Genomic DNA, 18,602 nt, shown 5'->3' with positions numbered 1-18,602 from the left:
ATGTTGAACTGCAGTGCATTCTTAACCGGAATACAGTGTACTAGAATTTACAAGAACTGTATAGACTTCTGAGCATGCATGTCCTTAAATAGCTGTATGTGTCTTGAGCATTGTTAACTTAGGGCAGGCTTAAAACCTCTAAGTAGTGTAAAAAATGACTGAACTTATGAAAGAATTCTGATAATCAGCAGCAATGCTAGTGAAATATCAGTTAGAGAAAAGATCAAATATACCGTGAAACTGAACTCCAACTGCAGTGCTGCGGATGAACTTAGACCGTGGGAGAGGAATGACTTGAGATGAGTGAAATGCCTCCAGACTGATGAAGGAGAGGTGTTGGATGTGAATAATCGACAAGATGACGACAGCTGAAGAACATATCTAAAAATACGTGTTCTGCCTGGGAGCCCCGCTAGGCCTGTGGTGCTTCCTCAGATCTCTCCCACCTCCTGTCTGACCAAACATGCCTTTCATAGTCAAAATAATCAGACAGTTTCTTACACCTCTGATCTTTTCAATATCCATTAACAACAACAGGAGCAGTCTTTTGAATCCAATCATTGGATCGTTAGGTGTTATCTGAGAAGAACAAGGTTGTCATTTGGCTTGACAAAGAAATACATGAATAAATGTATAAAATGCCCCAGTGTTTCAAGATCTTTCAGAACCCCCTTGAGATGAAGGGTAGCTAATATTCCTAGTCTTCAGTATCACTGAACCTGTGCCTCTTGTGTTTTCATAAATATTTCAACAAAAACATGAATCAGCAGCTACTATCCTTCTGTCACTATAACCCCCAAACCTAGACTTTATTTTTTAACCCTATCTGCTTTTTAAAAATTTTTCTGCATTTTTGGGTTGTCATCATATTTGAGTTCTAAGCATACTTTATTTCTGCTTGTTATTGATTATTCATTATTATATAATAATTATAATGTTGTAGGATTGCCTCCTATGAGGCAGGTACATTACTAAGTATTTTTCGTGTGTCATCTCTAATCTTCACAATAACCCTTCAAGGTATGTGTTCCCACATTACACATCAGGAAGCAGAGATTCAGGGAGAGAAGGGTACCTGCTTCTATCTGGGAAACCATTGTAGCTGCAATGGTGGTTCCAGGTCAGTCCCACTCAAAAGCCTTTTACCTCTCATCTCGTTTAGGGGAGAACTGCACAAAAGTAGACCTGATAATAGAACAGACAAGTATGTGAAACCGTGTGGGGAAAAAAACTCATACTCTTCCACCTTGGATAGCTAAGACCCCAAGCAGACATCAGTGTTTTCCTAATGCGTTATCAGCTTTTCACTGGCGTGTGGTGTTTTCTCAATGTTCAGTTCACTGTTTCAGCCTCCTCCCCTCCTCCTGCCCCTTTGATCTTCCAGGCCCTCAGTACCGCCTGGAGAAGCAGAGCGAGCCCAACGTCGCCGTGGACCTGGAGAGCACCTTGGAGAGCCAGAGCGCCTGGGAGTTCTGCCTGGTCCGCGAGAACAGTACGTTGGCCTCCTCGCTCCGTGTCCGCTTTTGTCCGTTGCCACATGCTCACTAGTCCCGTGTCTGGGAACACTCAGTGGTCTGGCCTCCCTAGGCAAATTTGAAGTGACTGTTTTCCAAAGCAGACCTCAGCCTTCATGCCAGAAGTGTAATCCCAGGGTGAAATGATTGATTTCATGCTTTTTGGTAAAGAGTCTGCATCCTGCTTGGCCGTCTGTGATTAATATTTAATCTGTTAAACTGTTGTCTTCCTAAATTAGGAACAGTCCTGGAAACGGCTTGGAAATGTAAGGCCTTTTCTGTGGCAAAGGCTATTTTGTAAATAAAGCAACTGGCCCTGTCAATATCACTATAGTCAGTCATCAGGTTTTAGAAAATTCTGACCATTTCCATATTCTTGGCTGGAGGCAGCATAGGGTGGTTCCTAGTGCTGTGTAGAAAGCCTCTTTAAAATTGAGTTAATTTCTTACCTTCTCTTTAGAGTTTCAGATTTGTGAATTTTGGCCATTCCTCTCCTCTGTACCCCAGTTGACTTAAGGGAGCAACATGTGGAGACTGATCTCAGCAGCCAGCTCTCCCTCATTCCTGCTTCATTCAGGGCCTTCCCACAGGCAGTTCCTTCTTTCCTCTACTCTGGCTGACTTTCTTATCCTTCTTCTCAGTTTAAATGTCACCTTGGTAGAGGCCACCTGTGGTCTCCCTGTTCCCTCATTGCCTCAACCCCATTCATCCCTCACTCGGGTCCCCAGCTATATTCCATCATAGAGCATACTACTTTTTCTTCATGGCATATATTTCTGTTTATAATTATCTATTTTTCCAAATGAATGATTGATGTCTGTCTCTCCCACTACACTGTCAAGTCTTTGAGGGTTTACCTGATCCATACCAGATTGACCTTTATTAATTCACCTAATATTCACTCATCACCCATTATGGGCCTTGCACTGCACATTGGAACTCTGTAGTGGATTCTCTCTCAAATTGTTGACTTCTTGTTATTTGAATAAGATAAAAGTTTATTTGTAGTCTTTGGATATATAACACTTAGATATGCAAAGAAATTTCAGGTAGAAAGTATAATGAAAATTTTTAGCCTCCCTTCTCTCCCCTAATTCCTCTATGGGAGACAACAGTTGTTCCCAGTGTCTTTGGTATCTTCCCAGGGATCATCTAAGCATATGCAAACATATTTTGTATATGTGCATGAATACACCCACATAAAGACATTTATATACACACACACACACACACACACACACACACACACACACATTTGGGATCCCTGATAGCTCAGCTGGTAAAGAATCCGCCTGCAATGCAGGAGCCCCCAGTTCAATCCCTGGGTTGGGAAGATTCCCCTGGAGAAGGGATAGGCTACCCACTCCAGCATTCTTGGGCTTCCTTTGTGGCTCAGCTGGTAAAGAATCTGCCTGCAGTGCGGGAGACCTGGGTTCGATCCCTGGCTTGGGAAGATCCCCTGGAGAAGGGAAAGGCTACCCACTCCAGTATTCTGGCCTGGAGAATTCCATGGACTGTATAGTCAATGTGGTCGCACATGTATTTCCCCCTTTTAGCAACAAATGGTAGCAAACTGTCATCAGTGTTCTACATTTTTCTTCTATCATTTTAACAATATATCATACAGAGAATACTGCATATGTTGCATCAATCCATATATTGTTCCATATATAAATTTACCTCTTTCTAATTGCTGTATAGTATTCCACAGTATGCTGTGATTCCAAATTAGATGTGGTTTGGGGTTTGGGGGTTTTTTCCTTTGAGGATAAGGTGCAACTTTCCTCTGCTGGGAAAGAAAAGCTGTAAGGATTGATGGATAAAGTTTTGAAATCTAGTCTCTTGTTCTTACTCCCACTTCCAGGCGTAGTCTTAATTAAGTTGTGTGACCTCTGTTAGCCTCAGCACCCCCATCTTAAAGGGTCTGCAGGGTCCTCTCACTGCTTACCGTAGAGTCAAAATCACTTTGTTAGTGAAAGAAGACCATCCCAGCACGAACAGAATGTGCCAGGGAGTCAGTGGTTTGGAATCAATAGAATATTATAACTAGCCTCTGTAAGATGAAAGTAAGCTATGAAAACTATTTATTCTTTTTTAGAGAAAAGATTTTTTTCTTTAATTTTAAACAGAAAATTCAATCAGAAACTCATATTGTTCCCCACTAGCTACCTATTAAGAAGTTGTACTGAGACAAAGAAAAATGTTTCAAAAATAAAATTTTTTTCACCTTTGTCACTGTATTTGATCAGGATAGGCTTGCTATCCTTAAAGCCATTTTAGAAGTAAACTAAATTATAAGCATCTGTCGTGCAGTGTTTAAGGGGATACGCTATCAAGCCATACTCTCAGTTCACATTCTGGCCTTGCCACTAACTGGCTGTGTGACCTTGGACAACTTACTTAACCTCTCTTAGGTAGTTAATTTACCCTCATAAGGTTGATGGGCGGATTCATAAAGCTCTTAGAATGGTGCCTGGGACATAATAAAACACTCAATAAATATTAACTGTAATTAATAAATAACAGAGGAGCAGCATTGCTTGGCTCATAAAGCAGATGAGGCGTGGACGTGGCGGTCTGAAGCGCTAGGGGCTCTCAAGGAGGTGTGTGGCGGGGGGAGGGAGTGATGCAGAATGGAGGGGAAAAGGAGAGTGGGGCCCAGGGCAAGTGCAGAAGTCTGTGTCACGGGACCAGAGAACTTAGAAGTGGGGTGCTTTCCGGCACCTGTGCTTTGGTGTCCCAGAAGAGGTACACCTAGAGAAAAAGCATTTGATTGAGAAGACTGCTGTAAGAGCAGGAATAAGCCTTTCAGATTTTCTTCCGTGGAGGGACAGGGCATGGCTTTTTATACCAATTACATCAAAAGATTTTTTTAAATTCAGACCTTCTACTGTAAGGCCTCATGCTATACATTTTGCTCCCTCTTTTATAATTGTCATAACCACCTTTCAAGATGCTTTTCTGATTGTAAAGAGGGGTTGTGACTTGTCCAGTTTTAGCTAGTCACTAAATGATGAACCAGAATTCTAAGTCAACTGTCTGATTCTAAAGCCTACCCTGAGATTGTTGATACAGCAACCTAAATTTTCAGTCCTAAGAAGGGTGATGACAATCGTTTTTATGTACTATAAGAGAGAAGCTTGCAAATGAAGCTAACATGACAAGAGTTTCTGCCTCGGGACTGAGAGGCAGCATTTGTGCTTGGATCTTGGCCTAAATAAGAAAGTGACAAGCCAAAGTCCTTGAGCTTTCCAGTTTGGATTCTAGTCTGATAATCTACTGCATCCTTCAGCCAACTGTCTGCTCGAAGCTGGAATCAGACCAGAAGGAAGCCTGAGTACATTATAGAGAGGATGTAACATTAGAAGATTTCCATTCTTGTCCAAGTGCCTGTATAAATCCTGGCACCAGACTGAACCTCAGTTTCCTTTTCTACCAAATGTTGCCAGTGACCTTACCCATTGATGGTACATGGGAAGCCCATCCAGAGCCTCAGAAGAAAGATGCCATGTATACCAACTTATTGTTTCCACACTTTTAAGAGAGAAACTTGGAAAGTTCCCATCATCAGGGCTAAAATAGACCTGAAATTGAACCGGTTTTCTGGAGTACCACAAAGCGCCAGACACTGTGTTTTCCCTGTTTTATCGCTCACTGGTCTGCCCACATGGCAATTCAGCGTAATGCTTAAAGCATAGAATGAGGCAGACCTTAGCTGGACACTGCCACCTCTTACATCAAACAAATCAGGTCACCTCTCTGAGCCTCTGCTTCCTGTGTAAATGGAAGTGGTTCAATCCATTTCACAAGGTTGTTGTAAGGATTAAATGAGATAGAGGTGCTATTATTCTTAGGCTTGTGTGGTCATCATCTTTGGGCTTCCCAGGTAATTCAGTGGATAAAGAATCTGCCTGCCAATGCAGGAGGTGCGGGTTCGATCCCTGGGTCAGGAAGATCCCCTGGAGGAGGAAATGGCAACTTACTCCAATATTCTTGCCTGAAAAATCCAATGGACAGAGGAGACTTGTGGGCTGCAGTCCATGGCGTTGCACAGTGTTGGGCACAGCTGAGCAACTAGGCACACACAGTCATCATCTTTATGTTACAGAAGAAGAAACTAAGGCTTTAAGAAGGTGATTTGCTCATGGTCACATGAATAATAATTAGGGGACCTAGAAAAATGTGTCTTCTGTCCACTAAGTCTAGTCCTTAAAGAAGTTGCATAGAAAGAAAATTCTTTAAAAACCTGTTTAAATCTCCTTTGCTCTCCTTTTCTTTTCAAGGAGACCTTCCCTTATTTCAGTGCCTTTTAATGAAGTCTCCTTGATTTAAGGTTGCACAGAGGAAGAGCTTTACCTGGAGGTGGGTAGACCCTCAGATAGCTGGACTGTGGCAGAGGAGTGTGTCTCGGGGTCTCAGTTTGTGGGAGTCCTCTTTCACCTCCTCAGTTTCCCCTTGAAGACCCAGGAAAGAAGGCACCCCCTTCTCAAAGTCTCCACAGACTGCCTGGCCGTCATTCCGTGGGCTCTGGTAGAGTCCTTCTCCTTACCGCTGTCTGATCACTGATTCCACTAGATGGATTTCCCCACTCCCACACTGGACTGTGACCACTCACCCCCACCCGAGGGGCAGGATTTGAGCTCCCCCTACATCTCAGTGCCCATGGCCAGATGTGATTCATTTCTCAGGAGGGAAGGGAGCCTTTTGAGACCCCAGCATCACCAGGCTGCTTCCTGGGGCTCCAAGGTACAAGTGTGTGATGACATTTAAAAGGAACTTGGGTTTTGGGTGAGCATCTTTAGATATGAGAGTTTCATCATCTTTAAGTACTTGGGATTTTTCCTCCCCCCCGCCCCCATCAATGTGCTCAGATGCTCAGTCAGGTCTGATTCTTTGCAACCCCATGGACTGTAGCCAGCCAGCCAGGCTCCTATGTTCATTGGATTTCCCAGGCAAGAATCGTAGAGTGGATTGCCATGCCCTCCTCCAGGGAATCTTCCTGACCCAGGGATCGAACCCACATCTCATGTCTCCTGCACTGGCAGGCAGGTTCTTTACCACTGGCATCACCAACTCCCATCAATATTACTCAATAAAAAAACCAACTGTAGACAGTGAATGACTGCTTACACTGGTGTGTTTCCATCTCCTCTTCTTGGTGCTTATTCTTAGCGGGCCAATCCCTCCTCCCGTGCGTGCTCTGTGCCAGCCCTGGAGACTCCCTCGGGGTTCTCCTTGGCTTCTGGAGGGTTTGCCTTCTTCAGTTACAAATGACTAATCTCTCCAATTTCTATCATGTGACTTAAGTACCAGGGCTTTAAGCCTCTTTTATTATACCACAACAGCAGTCCTCAAAAGCAGGAGAAAAAAAAAATGTGATCCTGCACATAAACTCTTATTTACAAATGGTAATGACTTGTGGTGTTCGTGGTACATATTTTAGGTTGAATTACTGCTGAAAGCCGGTTACATGTCTGCCTCTGGTGGGGGGAAACGTGTTCCCTGTAAGGAGTTTTCTGTATGGGTGAGAATTTTTTCAAGTAGATATTGGATAATAGCTCCCTGCTTGCCGAACACTAACAGAATTTAAATGAAACAGACGCGGTATCCCCGAGGCCAGAATACCTGTGTCTCCGCCTCTTGCTGTCGGTTGCCTTGTGTTGTGTGTCGTAGGGGGTAGGGGAAAGGCAGGATGTTCGGAGCCCCAGCGTGTCCTTGGGCAAGCCCTGCTCTGAGCTCCATTTCCCTATCTGTAAAACCCAGTGGGAATCCCTTCCCTGTAGAGCTGTTTTAAGGATTAAAGGAAATTGTGTGCATTAAACGCATGTGGTAAAGTGCAGTGCCCAACACGAGTCCTGGCCACTTGCTGTGTTTGTGTGTCCAGACAGCCTGCTAGTCTGCGCTTGTGAGTGGTGGCCTTTTACCTCCCTGTCATTCCTCTTCTCCCTCTAGATTCTTAGACTTCCTGTGGGCCCCTTTGGGCAGCTGCCAGCACCGAGGGTGAGTGATCCCTAGGGCAAAACACAGTGCTGATCTGAACTGGAAACAAGCGTGTGCCCTGTCCACACCGACTTCTTCAGCAGTGAGTGTCTGCCTTGTGCTCTTTGGGCTGATAAATTCCACATAAATTGCATTTTCACTTCCCCCCTCTTTGCTGAAACTCCCCCCCCCACCCTTTTCATTTTATCATTAGGTAGTAATTAGTATTCAAGGGAAATTGGTCTTAATATATTAAAATTGGTTAAGTGCATTTAGACCTGTACCACAGCCAATGTCTTATTGGAAAATGTAATTGGGGACTCTGTGTATGTAATTAATTGAATTACAATTAAGAACTTTCATTAAGCGATATACTGGTACATTAGAGCAGTGAGGAAACATGTTTGACGAGCCGCAAACCGCGTACGGGCTCTAAGTGAGGGCACAGAGATTTGTGTCCCTCTGGTGGGCTCCTGGCCCTGGAAGCTGCCCTGCAGACCCTGTCTGATGGTCAAGTGACGCAGCAGATGACATTTCTGCAGTGACTCCCCTGATGGGAGGTAGGTTCTTCCAGCATGCGTGCCCTCATTCTGACTCTGGAGTCAGAGAGAGAGATGCTTCAGTGTTGATCAGTTGTTACAGTTCTTAAGACATTTTGTCATGTAAATTGTCCAAAATGCCCAGGCTCTTTAGAAGACTCCATTACTTTTCCTGTGTTTTGAACAGGAACAGACACAATAGAGGAAGAGGAAATAAGGAGAATCCGGTCACCAACCTGACTTCCAGGCAGACCTGTAATGAGCAAGTGGTTCAGACCCATGCATGGTCATGATTGATCCTGTATAGCCCTCACTCTGGACATAATATTTGCTCATTCATCCTCCAAACATGGATGGCCCCTCCTCTGGGCCAGTCACTGTCCTGGGACAGTAGAGAGGATACACAGCCTCCACGTCATGGAGTTCACAGCTGCTCTGAATGCTGTGAAGGGTATGAGACTATATAGGAGGGCTCTGGAGCTGGTGAGAGTAGGCCATAAAGCTCCCTTGAGGAAGAATGAAAAGGAGTCATTCAGATCATGAGTATGGAGAATGTTCCAGAAGCCAAGGGACTACTTGTCCAAAAGTCTTGAGAAAGAGCTTGGTGTGCTTGAGATGGTATGTTTGAATGGAGTGGAGTGAAATGAGCAGGGGAGAATGTGCTGAAAGATGAGACTGGGGGCCAGATAGGAGCTTGGATGCAGAGCTTAAACTTTCCCCTACCTCCATGATCTGCTCTTTTTAGGAATTCTATAAACCTGAGATCGTTTCCTTCTGATCACCTCATAAAACAAGATTATCCTGATTTATCAAGGGTCTGAAATCTCCCTGTGGAAAGGCTCTGACTCCAAGAGCTTAATCAATTAGGCAGTGACAGCACAGATCCCTACCTGGTTGTAGCATGGCAAATTCAGTGAAGGCTGTATCCTACTGTATGATCCTGGAGGCTTTGAAGAGATTACTGCACGGGGCATGGGAGTGTCCATGTGTGTGTTACAGTATATCACCTATTGATTATTTTTTAGAGACCAGCAAAAATGACTAGTAGCCAAAGGGAAGTGTTTAATAGAAGAGAAATTTGGGGCTTATGAGTCTTTGGGGACTTAAAAGGACTATGGGAAAAAAATGTGATGGATATAGAATGCTAAAGGAGAGTTTTTCTCCATGACTCACTCGCGCACTAGCTTTGAGTCTTACCAGAGGAGAGAGAGTTAGGTTTTATCCCTGATTGTTCTGGCAAAGCCAGGCATGGTTGTATTCTCCTTAGATACTGTTATGGCCCATGAACTTGCACATTCCCAGTCCACCTAAGGGTCATTTTTTACCCAAGGGGTTATGTGGTGGTTAAGGGCACGGTTTGCAGTTAGGCCTGGGTTCCTGCCCTAACTCCAGCTGGTGTCAGTTGTATGACTCTACTAGCAGCATGACTTTCTGGGCCTTCTTTTTCTCACTTGTGCAAGGAGGCGACTATTAGCCAACTTAAAGAAGCATTGAGAAAATGAAGTGAGATAATGTAAGTGCTGAGCATAGTGTCTGCCGTGTGGTAAGCACTCAGTAAATGTTCATTGCCGTTGGAGTTGTTGGTGAGGCAGGGTCCCTGTCTGGTAAGGCTGTCTGAATGGAAAAGTAGGATTGATGTGTTAGGTCCTAGCAACCGAGGTAAAACACACGGGATGGTGTACAGCTCAGATACTGTTGTGGTTAACGTGTGGCATCAGCCACCTTCACGCCACCAACAGCATTTATTGAGCATCTACTCTGCGCTCTGTAGGATGGAATGTTCTTGCCCTCAAGGAGCCCATAGTCCAGAAAGGGAGTCCAGATACTTATCATGTAAGATACTTATCATGAAAGCCTTCAGCAAAGGGTGACAGGATTTCAGGGAAAAGATCAGGAAAAAACTCCATGTGGATTAGACCTCTAAGTTTATAAGTTTTAGAGTGGAAAGGCCATTCTGGCCAGATGGTATAACTGGAACAAAATCCAGTTTGGCTGAAGCCAACATTGTTCTATCTGGGGAGTAGCAATAAGGGTACAAGATAGAATGAGGCAGAAGGTAGTGTTTACTCTTCACTCATTTGCACAACAGTATTTTACTGCATGTCAGGTCCTGAGATCATAGCACCTGTCTTTGAAAACTTTTCCCCCTCCACCCTCACCACTTTATTTTCCACGATTCCCCTTCATAGACTCTTTGCACCAGCCAAGTGCAAACACTGCTGCCATCCTCCAGTGTTCCCAAAGCACTAGCATAGCTTCTGGCGCATGGCTAGTGCTGGGTGACTGTTTGGGAGGAAGGGTCACCAGGGCCATCATGCTACAGAGAGTGTACATATGAACTACTCTGCTGCTTAGTCACTCGATCATGTCCAACTGTCTGTTACCCCATAGACTGTGGCCCACCAGACACTTCTGTCCATGGGACTCTCCAGGCAAGAATACTGGAGTAGGTTACCATTCCCTTCTCCAGGGGATCTTCCTGACCAAGGGATCAAACCCAGGTCTCCCGCACTGCAGACAGATTCCTTACCATCTGAGCCACCAGGGAAGCCCACAGATAAGGATGTAGCAAAGGCCACTGAACTTCGGTTGAGCTCTGAAGTGGACATGGATCTTTCTGAAGATGAAAGACAGAAGTTGCTTTAACTTCTAACTAGATGAGGCCTTTTAGACTTGACCTGAGACTCACTGAATCATAAAATGAAGTTTGATATTCCATGTAGTTTGTGTCCAAGAACATAAGACATCTGCTGGAGACGTATATCAGGTTCATCTGAGCTTTAATTTAATCATCAGTGCTCATTTGTCTTAAAGAAAGTTATGTGTATACTGCCTCTAAGTTTCTCCCTCAGCTCCAGTGAAATCATGTAGTATATGAAAATGCTTCTTAAACAATATTAGTTGTAATTAGCCTTGACCTGACACCTGGCAGGAAGCCGGTTACTCTAACAGTGTGTGTACAGGCTTTCTGTCTGTGGTTGTTGTTAGGTATGTGACACAGGGACAGAGCTGTCCTTGCACTTCTGTTTCCCATCATGGGTGTCCACATGGGTGTCCAGGGCAATGAAGACATGGCACAAGAACCAACACAGGCAGCAATTCCCAAACTTTTTGGTCTCAGGACCTCTTTATACACTTAAAAATTATTGAGACCCCAAAGAGCTCTTGTTTATTGGGTTATATCTCTTTATTAGGAGTTAAAAACTGAAAGACTTTAAAATATTTATGAATTCATTAAAAACAATGGTATGTGTTAACATTATGTGTTAACATAAGTAACATGTTTATTGAAATTTTTTAAAATAAAAATGTTTTCTTATAAAAATGTAATGATAAGAGCAGCACTGTTTTATTTTGGTTTGGGTTTTTTGGTTTTTTTTTTTCCTTTCTCTGAAAAGCATTTATTTTTGTACCATCAGGAAGATAAGTTATTGACTAATCTTCTGAGCCAATGGGCAACTGTTTTCTATTTTTGCAAATTGCTATAATGTTTGGCTTAGAAGGCACCAGGATTTTCATACCTACTTCTGCATTCAGTCTGCTACAATACATTGTTTTGGTTGAAATATTCACAGAAAATGTGGCTAACAGAGATCCATTGTTGGAAAAGAGTATTTCCGTAGCCTTTTCAATAAGGGTGCATATGAATTTTTGTTACTCTACCAAAACTCAAGTGGTAGTTACTTTAAGGTTGGTTGCAATGTGGAATCAGAAATGTTATCAATGAGCTTCTTACTACTTTGTGCACTTGCAAGACAATAGATGTAAAAGGGCAAATCATGTCTTACTGTCATTATTATGAAAATAGTATTGAGGTTATAGACCCACCTCCCCTCCCCCACTTCCTTCACCATTCCTGGGGTCCTGAGCTGACTGAGGTGACAGTTACCCACACCGTCCCTGTTCTTGCTCCTGCCCATAGGAGCATGGTGCCTCAGGAGGGGCAGCAGGGGCGGGGTCTGACAGATCTGTCCCGGCTCTGCCTCTTCCCAACAGTGGGGCCTCGGGCAAGCTTCTGACCCACTCCGGACCCTCAGTGTCAGAGTTCGGGTTTGAGTCTGTCTCTGAACGCAGTGTTCAGGTTCTTTCCGGTGATTCCGAGCCCCAAGGCCACACCTTAGCCCTCGTGCTCTCTCGCCTCCTCGCTGTTTCTTTACCTCCTTCTCTCCCTTCCTCTTGCCCCTTCTTCCCGGGCCTGGTTTTGCCTCTGAGACAAGTGCTGCTCCTCGCTTCCTCTCTCCTGATTCCTCACTGCAGGCGCCTCAGCGCCTTCCTCTCTGGGATTTCCCGCTTGCCCCTCAGTGCTGTCTGTATCCTGAAAGTGCTGTCATCCTTCCAGAGCCTGCTGGCAGTCCATCTGAGCTCCGGTGCTCAAGTCACTTTTAGGCCCCACCCCAAAGTTTGATCTATCACAATACATCTTTGAGTTATTGCAGCTCGAGCGTTTTGACACGATACATTATGGTAATCCATGGCACATAGAGACATGAACACTCCCGACTTTGACAAAATGCATTGTGAAGTCTTTGAAGGCACCATTACAATTTATCTTGTCATTCATGAGGAGACCCAGTTCAGCATTAATGTAGATGAACACAGTGTGGCTTTTGTTTCATTTAATTGCTTGTGACCTTTTTAATTGCTAATTTAGCAAAATACCAAAGGGTTATTATTTCAATTAAATTAACAGTTTGGGGAGTGGTTTTTTAATGTTTACTTTTAACATATTTGGGTTCTATTTTTTTTACTTCGAGTAGATAAAAATGTCTCCTCTTAACAGAAGTGGTTTTGAAATGTGAAGTTGATTGTACAGTAGTATCTTTTAATATGCATATGGGTACAGTGCCAGACATCTTTCATGTGTGGTTGGGCTCACGCCTTTCCAGAAGGATCCAGACAGTAAAGGTGTACATGCAAAGTCAGAATCTGTCTGGTAAAAAAAAAAAAAAAAAAAACCCATGCTTTTGGTGTAGCAGTCTGCTTCAAATGTGTGCCTTTAGATGACATGTCTGTCATGTGCGTCATTGGGCACTTCTCTCTGCCTTGGCGTGTTTTCTTGGTACTCTGTAGTGAGTTTGTAAGCTCCTGAAGATCAGGAACCCTGCCTTCTCCTCAAAAGTTTCCCTTCCCAATCTAGCATGCTGCAGGCATGGGGTCAGGAGTCACAGACTGCATGGCTGACTGATCTGTACACACACACATGTCCCCTCCAAGCACAGGCACTCCTGAGCCTACTTTGAGAAGTGGCACCAGAGTTCCAAGACCAGAGGCTGTTCCCATTCAGCAGATAAACCTGCTTTAGGGTGAGTGGCCCATGTCAGAGGTGAGTGCAGGACTGTTCCTTCCTTCTCCGCTTCTCCAGTGCAGTTACCCTTCTGATCATAAAAGTAAACATGCCCCTTGTCAGCCGGGGCCAGGCTTGGAACTCACCCAGGTATCAAGAGGACTTAAACCCCCAAATGGGATGTGAATTTACACTGTCAGAGAGTGGGAGGTCAGTGCGAGAAGCATTAGTGCGTTGAGCCAGCTCCAGCTGTCTGAGTCTTGAACAAAATTAATACGAGGAAATTGACAAGCCCTGCTGGTTATTCCATAGCTTTAAGACCTCTACTAAAATCCTATCATCTCATCTGCCCATTATTAACATTTCAGCAAAATATAAAGTTTTCATTAATCTCCCACAGCAAATTTAGGAGTGAAAACTGGCACTTGTTTGAGCTTTTAGGACTACATTAGCTGGTGTATTAAACAAAATATGTCATTCTTCAGTAGCTTCTGCAAGAAGCTAAATCAATTTCCAGCCATATTTATGCACCACTTTATCTAAAAGCATCTGAATTATCATTTACAGCTAAGATGCTTTATTAGCAGCTGGCATTGAAATTGCTCAGTAAAAAATTATATGTCACGTTATAGTAATTTTTAAATTGGTTTTAATCCAACATCATAAAATGTAAAACTCTTAAGTATGGTTTTTTAAAAAAATAATTGGCATTTTAGCATAAATGAGCTGTTACCTCTTTCCAAATCAAATACCTGCAGTATTTAGAAAATACTAATTAGTAAAGAAAACAGAAGTTCTTGAGCTAGGTTGTATCTAATAATGGCATTTTTCTCAGAAAAGATGGCTTTCAGTGATTTAAAACATGAAAGAATTTTAGTGTTTCTCCAAAATTCTCAATTTAGGAGGTCCTAAAATAGAAATAAACACATCTTGGCAGTTCTGTTTTAGTAAAAGGTATATTTAGAGAAAGTGAATAACTATTCAATACTTTAATTTATCCTTTTGGCTTGGAATGTGGATATTACTAGGGAAACCATATGATCACAACATCTCTATCCAAAATCACAAGTGTTCCAGAGAGAGGGGGCAGGGTTACCTAATGGGCCTTCTTGCAAAGGTTGAGTGCCACTGTGTCTGTCCTAGCAATGTGATGTTGGTTAAGTCATGAAACCTCTCTGATCCTGAGGATATAGTGCTTGGTATTCATCCAGTAGATTGCTATTGAGCTCTTGCTTTATTCTGTACGTGGTAGCACTAGCAGGGTCTGGGCGACGGTGTTTAATAAAGCAATCACTCTGTCTCTGCTCTTGGGGTTACAGTCTAATGGCAGAGACGGGCGATTACTATCTGTGATAAATAACATGAAGGGAAATGCAGGGTGCGGTGACAGGAGGAGCTGAGCTAGACTCAGGATTCCTTGGAGTGTTGCTTGAGCTAAGCTCATCAGAGGGATGGGGAGGAGGCCTGGAGGGACAGACCAGGAGGGAGCAGAAAGGGGAGAAGGGTGACTTGGGCAGAGAGGGCAAAATGTGGACCATGTCCCAGGCATCCAGTGACTGCTGAGGCTTAAAGGTGAGGCTGCAGCCTTTCTGAGGGGAGGGCATCATTGTAGGTGCTAGGATGGTCCAGGCTGGCAAGAGTTGTCGTGTTTGGAAGTAGAACATCCAATTCCTAATAAATCAGTTCAATGTGAAGGCATCAGAAGCCAGCTTTGACTTAAAAGCCTGCCCTGTAAACAATAACTGTGGGAAGGAAAGTGTGTAATTGGCAGGCATAATAGAATTTTCCAGTTTTATGCCCAAACCTAGAGTTTTACATTCCTCCAACCCTGTGCCAAGGAGTTCTCTCATGGTTTCCCTGTGGACCCCGCTCTGGGTTCTCTTCACAAGGCCTCGGGCGCCCCAGTCTGGTTGGCCTTTTCTAGACAGGTGCATCCTCCCTGCAGCAGCTGCGCATTCAGAGGACCACATTCCAGACTTAGGAGTAGGGGGTGACAAGAGTTAGTTTAGCTTTGCTTGTATGACATGGGCCGTATGACTTTGCCTCCACAGCCTTGGCTTCTTCATCTGTATGATATGAAAATGCTAGGAACTTCCTGCCAGGTTGTCTTGAGACTTGAATGCATATGTGAAGTACTCGGCGCCATGCCTGATGCATGAGTACTCCCATGTACTATTAATAGCTATCATCATTATTATTGATTTGTTTAGCAAAACTTAGTGAGAGCATGCCAGTTGCCTGTCCTGCTTGCAGGAGAAGATGTAGAGATGAGTAAGAAACTTCACTGATCCTCACAAAGCTTCCAATTTAAGAGCAACCGCTCAACAATTCTAGTGCAAGGCTGAACATGATCCACTGTGACAAGAGAATAAAAATAACCATGACTGCTGTTTATTACGTGCATTGTATGTTAGATTCTTTCAATACATTTTGATATTCTATGGATGGCAGATTCTAGGGTTCAGAGAAATAGTCACATGTCCAACATTACTCTTGGAGACAGAGCCAGAAGTTGAGCCCAGGTCTTCCTGGCTCCAGAGTCCAGTATAAACCAGCTGCTATGGAATTCAGGGAGAGCTGGAATCTGACTCGCCTGGGCAGAGTTTTGACAGAAGGGATGTTCTAGGCCAAGGGTACCACATGAGCAAAGGCCCAGAAGTAGAGAAACCTGGACTGTACACAGTCTCGAGTTTGAGAATTGCTTAGAGAAGGTATGTGTGAAAAGTGACAAGTGGGAAGTTTTTGTTTCAGTAAGACTGGACATCCTTGATTGCTCGACTGAAAAGAGTGTGCTTCATTCAAGAGGCCTTGGGAAGCCAGGGAGGATTTCTGAGCTCCAGTCTTCTTATTTGTCCCCAGTATCTGAGTATTTGGTGTGCACAAAGCTCTGACTAGACGTTTGATGAGTGAATAACTGATCAAAGCTTTAGAAAGACAAACTGGAAAGTCCTGTAGGAGCTGGATTGCTGAGGAGCCTGATGGCCAGGGGACCACTGAGAGACTGCCACGGCCATCTGGGTGTAAGCAGGCTTGCAGCGGAACTAGTGAAGGCTGTGGGCCATGGGACACAGAGCTGATAACTGACGGTTTGAGAATCTTGGAAAGGGCAAGGATTCTTCAAGGAGCATGCATTACTCTTATAATCAGGAAAATTATTAGAAAAAGAAGCAAGAATCTAAGTAACCGTGTTTTTGTGACTTTGACTTACTCTTGTGGAGACAGCTTCTGGTGAGCAGTTTTTCTGCCCTCTGTATGGCTGCTGGCCTGCCAAGGGGCTGCCGCAGAGCAAGGCAGTGTTTGTGGAATTAATTGTTGAGTGATTAATATGTTACCGTTCTCTGTTTACTGGAATGGCATTATTAAGTCATCGCTCAGCCTTTTCTTTTCCAAATTAAATAGCCCATATTATTTTAATTTATCCCAAAGCATTTTAAAGCAGACACCATTTGCCAAGCCTCATGTATCTTTATGTGTTAAACTGCTTTTTCCTCCCCAGGTTCAAGGGCAGACGGGGTTTTCGAGGAGGACTCGCAGATTGACATAGCTACAGTACAGGATATGTTGAGCAGCCACCACTACAAGTCATTCAAAGTCAGCATGATCCACAGACTCCGCTTCACGACCGACGTCCAGTTAGGTAAGTGCGTGGACAGATGACAGACTTTCTGTAAGTGGTCAATGTCGAAATAGGGAGAGGAGCAATGTGCCGCTTTTGTGTGACCTGAATGACGAACGGCAGTTTGTTTTCAGAGCAAATGTTGAAACTATGAAATTTAAAGTCACTCCTTTTTGCCACCTGAGTGCTCTGTCTTATCTTCTTTTTAATGAAGCGGAAGATTAGAAATAGAACTAACTTGAGACTCTTTTCAAACTGATTGACTTTTGTGGAGTTCCATAATTTCCATTCTATAATTTTCTCACATCCTCTCCTTAGAACTGCTTTGTAACATCGCCACTTGCCTGTTCTCCTTCCGTGAATTCATTGCTATTCATTCATGCCTTTATTCAGGAGGCTTTTTTTTAATGATCTCAGAAGCTATATTTGGATCCTCACCAGATAATCTGGAACTAAATTTCAGTTAATATGTGGGGTTAATTTGTTTCCATGAAGCGCTGAATTTCTATTATGACTTAAACCTAACAGGAGTAGAAAAAGCGCCATGGTTGTCAACATAACATGAACACCACACCATCGTCATCCTCCTCATGGCTGTTACTTAGAGGTATCCTCACGTGTGAGTGCTTTACATGTATTACTAACCTACCTAAAATATAGGTACTTTTACTGTCTCCATCTGACAGAGAAGGTATTAAATAGATGAGGTGCAGAGAGGTGACGTCTCATGCCTGCACTCACACAGCGTGGTTTCAGGGAAGAATCCTGGTCTGGTCAATGTGAGTGCCCCTGTTTCCTAACAGAGGACGACAGGAGGGGGGTAATAGGTACAGGTGCCAGGCTTTCTCAGTTGGGGAGCTGGCCTCTCCCCAGGCTCTGCTGGGACCTCAGCCACACCACCCCTGCCTGGGCATCCTTTACTTCATGTGCAAAGGGAGAAAGCTTGAATTCTAACTCTAAGACTCATGAATGTTCTATTTCTCAGAAAGGTTTCATATGTGTCTCATAATAAAACCTTTTCTTACATGGGCATTAGTCCAGCTAATGTGTAGTAAGTCTCAAAAATCTCTCAAATATCTCTTACCAGCTTGACTGACAGGAGCTTGAAGTAAGCTGACAGTAGCTTAGTAATTAAGAGATGAGCATTGGAATCACATCTGGTTTAAACTGTGACTCTGTCAACAACCAGCCATATTAGGCAATGTCTTAATTTTTCTGAGCCTCGATTCTGTTCTGTTTAAATGAGAGTGTGAGCGTGCCAGCTTCTTAGCATTACTGTGGGGAACAAGTCAGATACTCCATCGAGCTTAGCCAAGGCCTGGCAGTTTGTTGACCTCTTAAGAAAGATCTGTTAGTGGAGATGCAACATAGTGGAAGCTTGGAGGACAGACTCAAGAGTTAGAAGTCTCGATTCAAACCCTGACTCATTCGTTAGCTGTATCAACACAGGCAAGTGATGCAAAGCTATAGTCTCCTCATTTGTAAAATGAAGATAATAGTCTCTATCTCACAGATGGGGTAATTATGGAGACCAAATGTCTTATCACACATGGAATACTTAGAAAGGCACCTGGCACATAGCAAGTGCTCAATAAACATCAGCTTCTAAGATGATGGTGATTATGGCAGACTAAATAGAGAAATTAGCACCAGTATCTTAGAATCAGAAC

General features: G+C 43.7%; 1 protein-coding gene across 8 annotated transcripts in view; it reads left to right on the top strand.

Moving 5' to 3' along the window:
- Positions 1–18,602, top strand: part of MAPKAP1 (MAPK associated protein 1) — a 228,139-nt gene that overhangs the window by 169,919 nt on the left and 39,618 nt on the right. For 7 of the 8 annotated variants that reach the window (XM_070452979.1, XM_020874411.2, XM_070452972.1 and 4 more), the window contains 2 exons: positions 1,385–1,492; positions 16,813–16,953. In XM_070452979.1, the coding sequence (XP_070309080.1) occupies positions 1,385–1,492; positions 16,813–16,953 (249 nt within the window). The remainder of the gene's footprint in view (positions 1–1,384; positions 1,493–16,812; positions 16,954–18,602) is intronic. The other variant, XM_020874418.2, reaches the window with a different exon arrangement.

This window comes from Odocoileus virginianus, chromosome 2 (genome assembly GCF_023699985.2).
Source record: "Odocoileus virginianus isolate 20LAN1187 ecotype Illinois chromosome 2, Ovbor_1.2, whole genome shotgun sequence".
In the NCBI taxonomy this organism is placed as follows: Eukaryota; Metazoa; Chordata; class Mammalia; order Artiodactyla; family Cervidae; genus Odocoileus; species Odocoileus virginianus.
The sequence above is the reverse complement of the archived record's forward strand: the minus strand, read 5'-3'. Positions and strand labels throughout refer to the sequence as shown.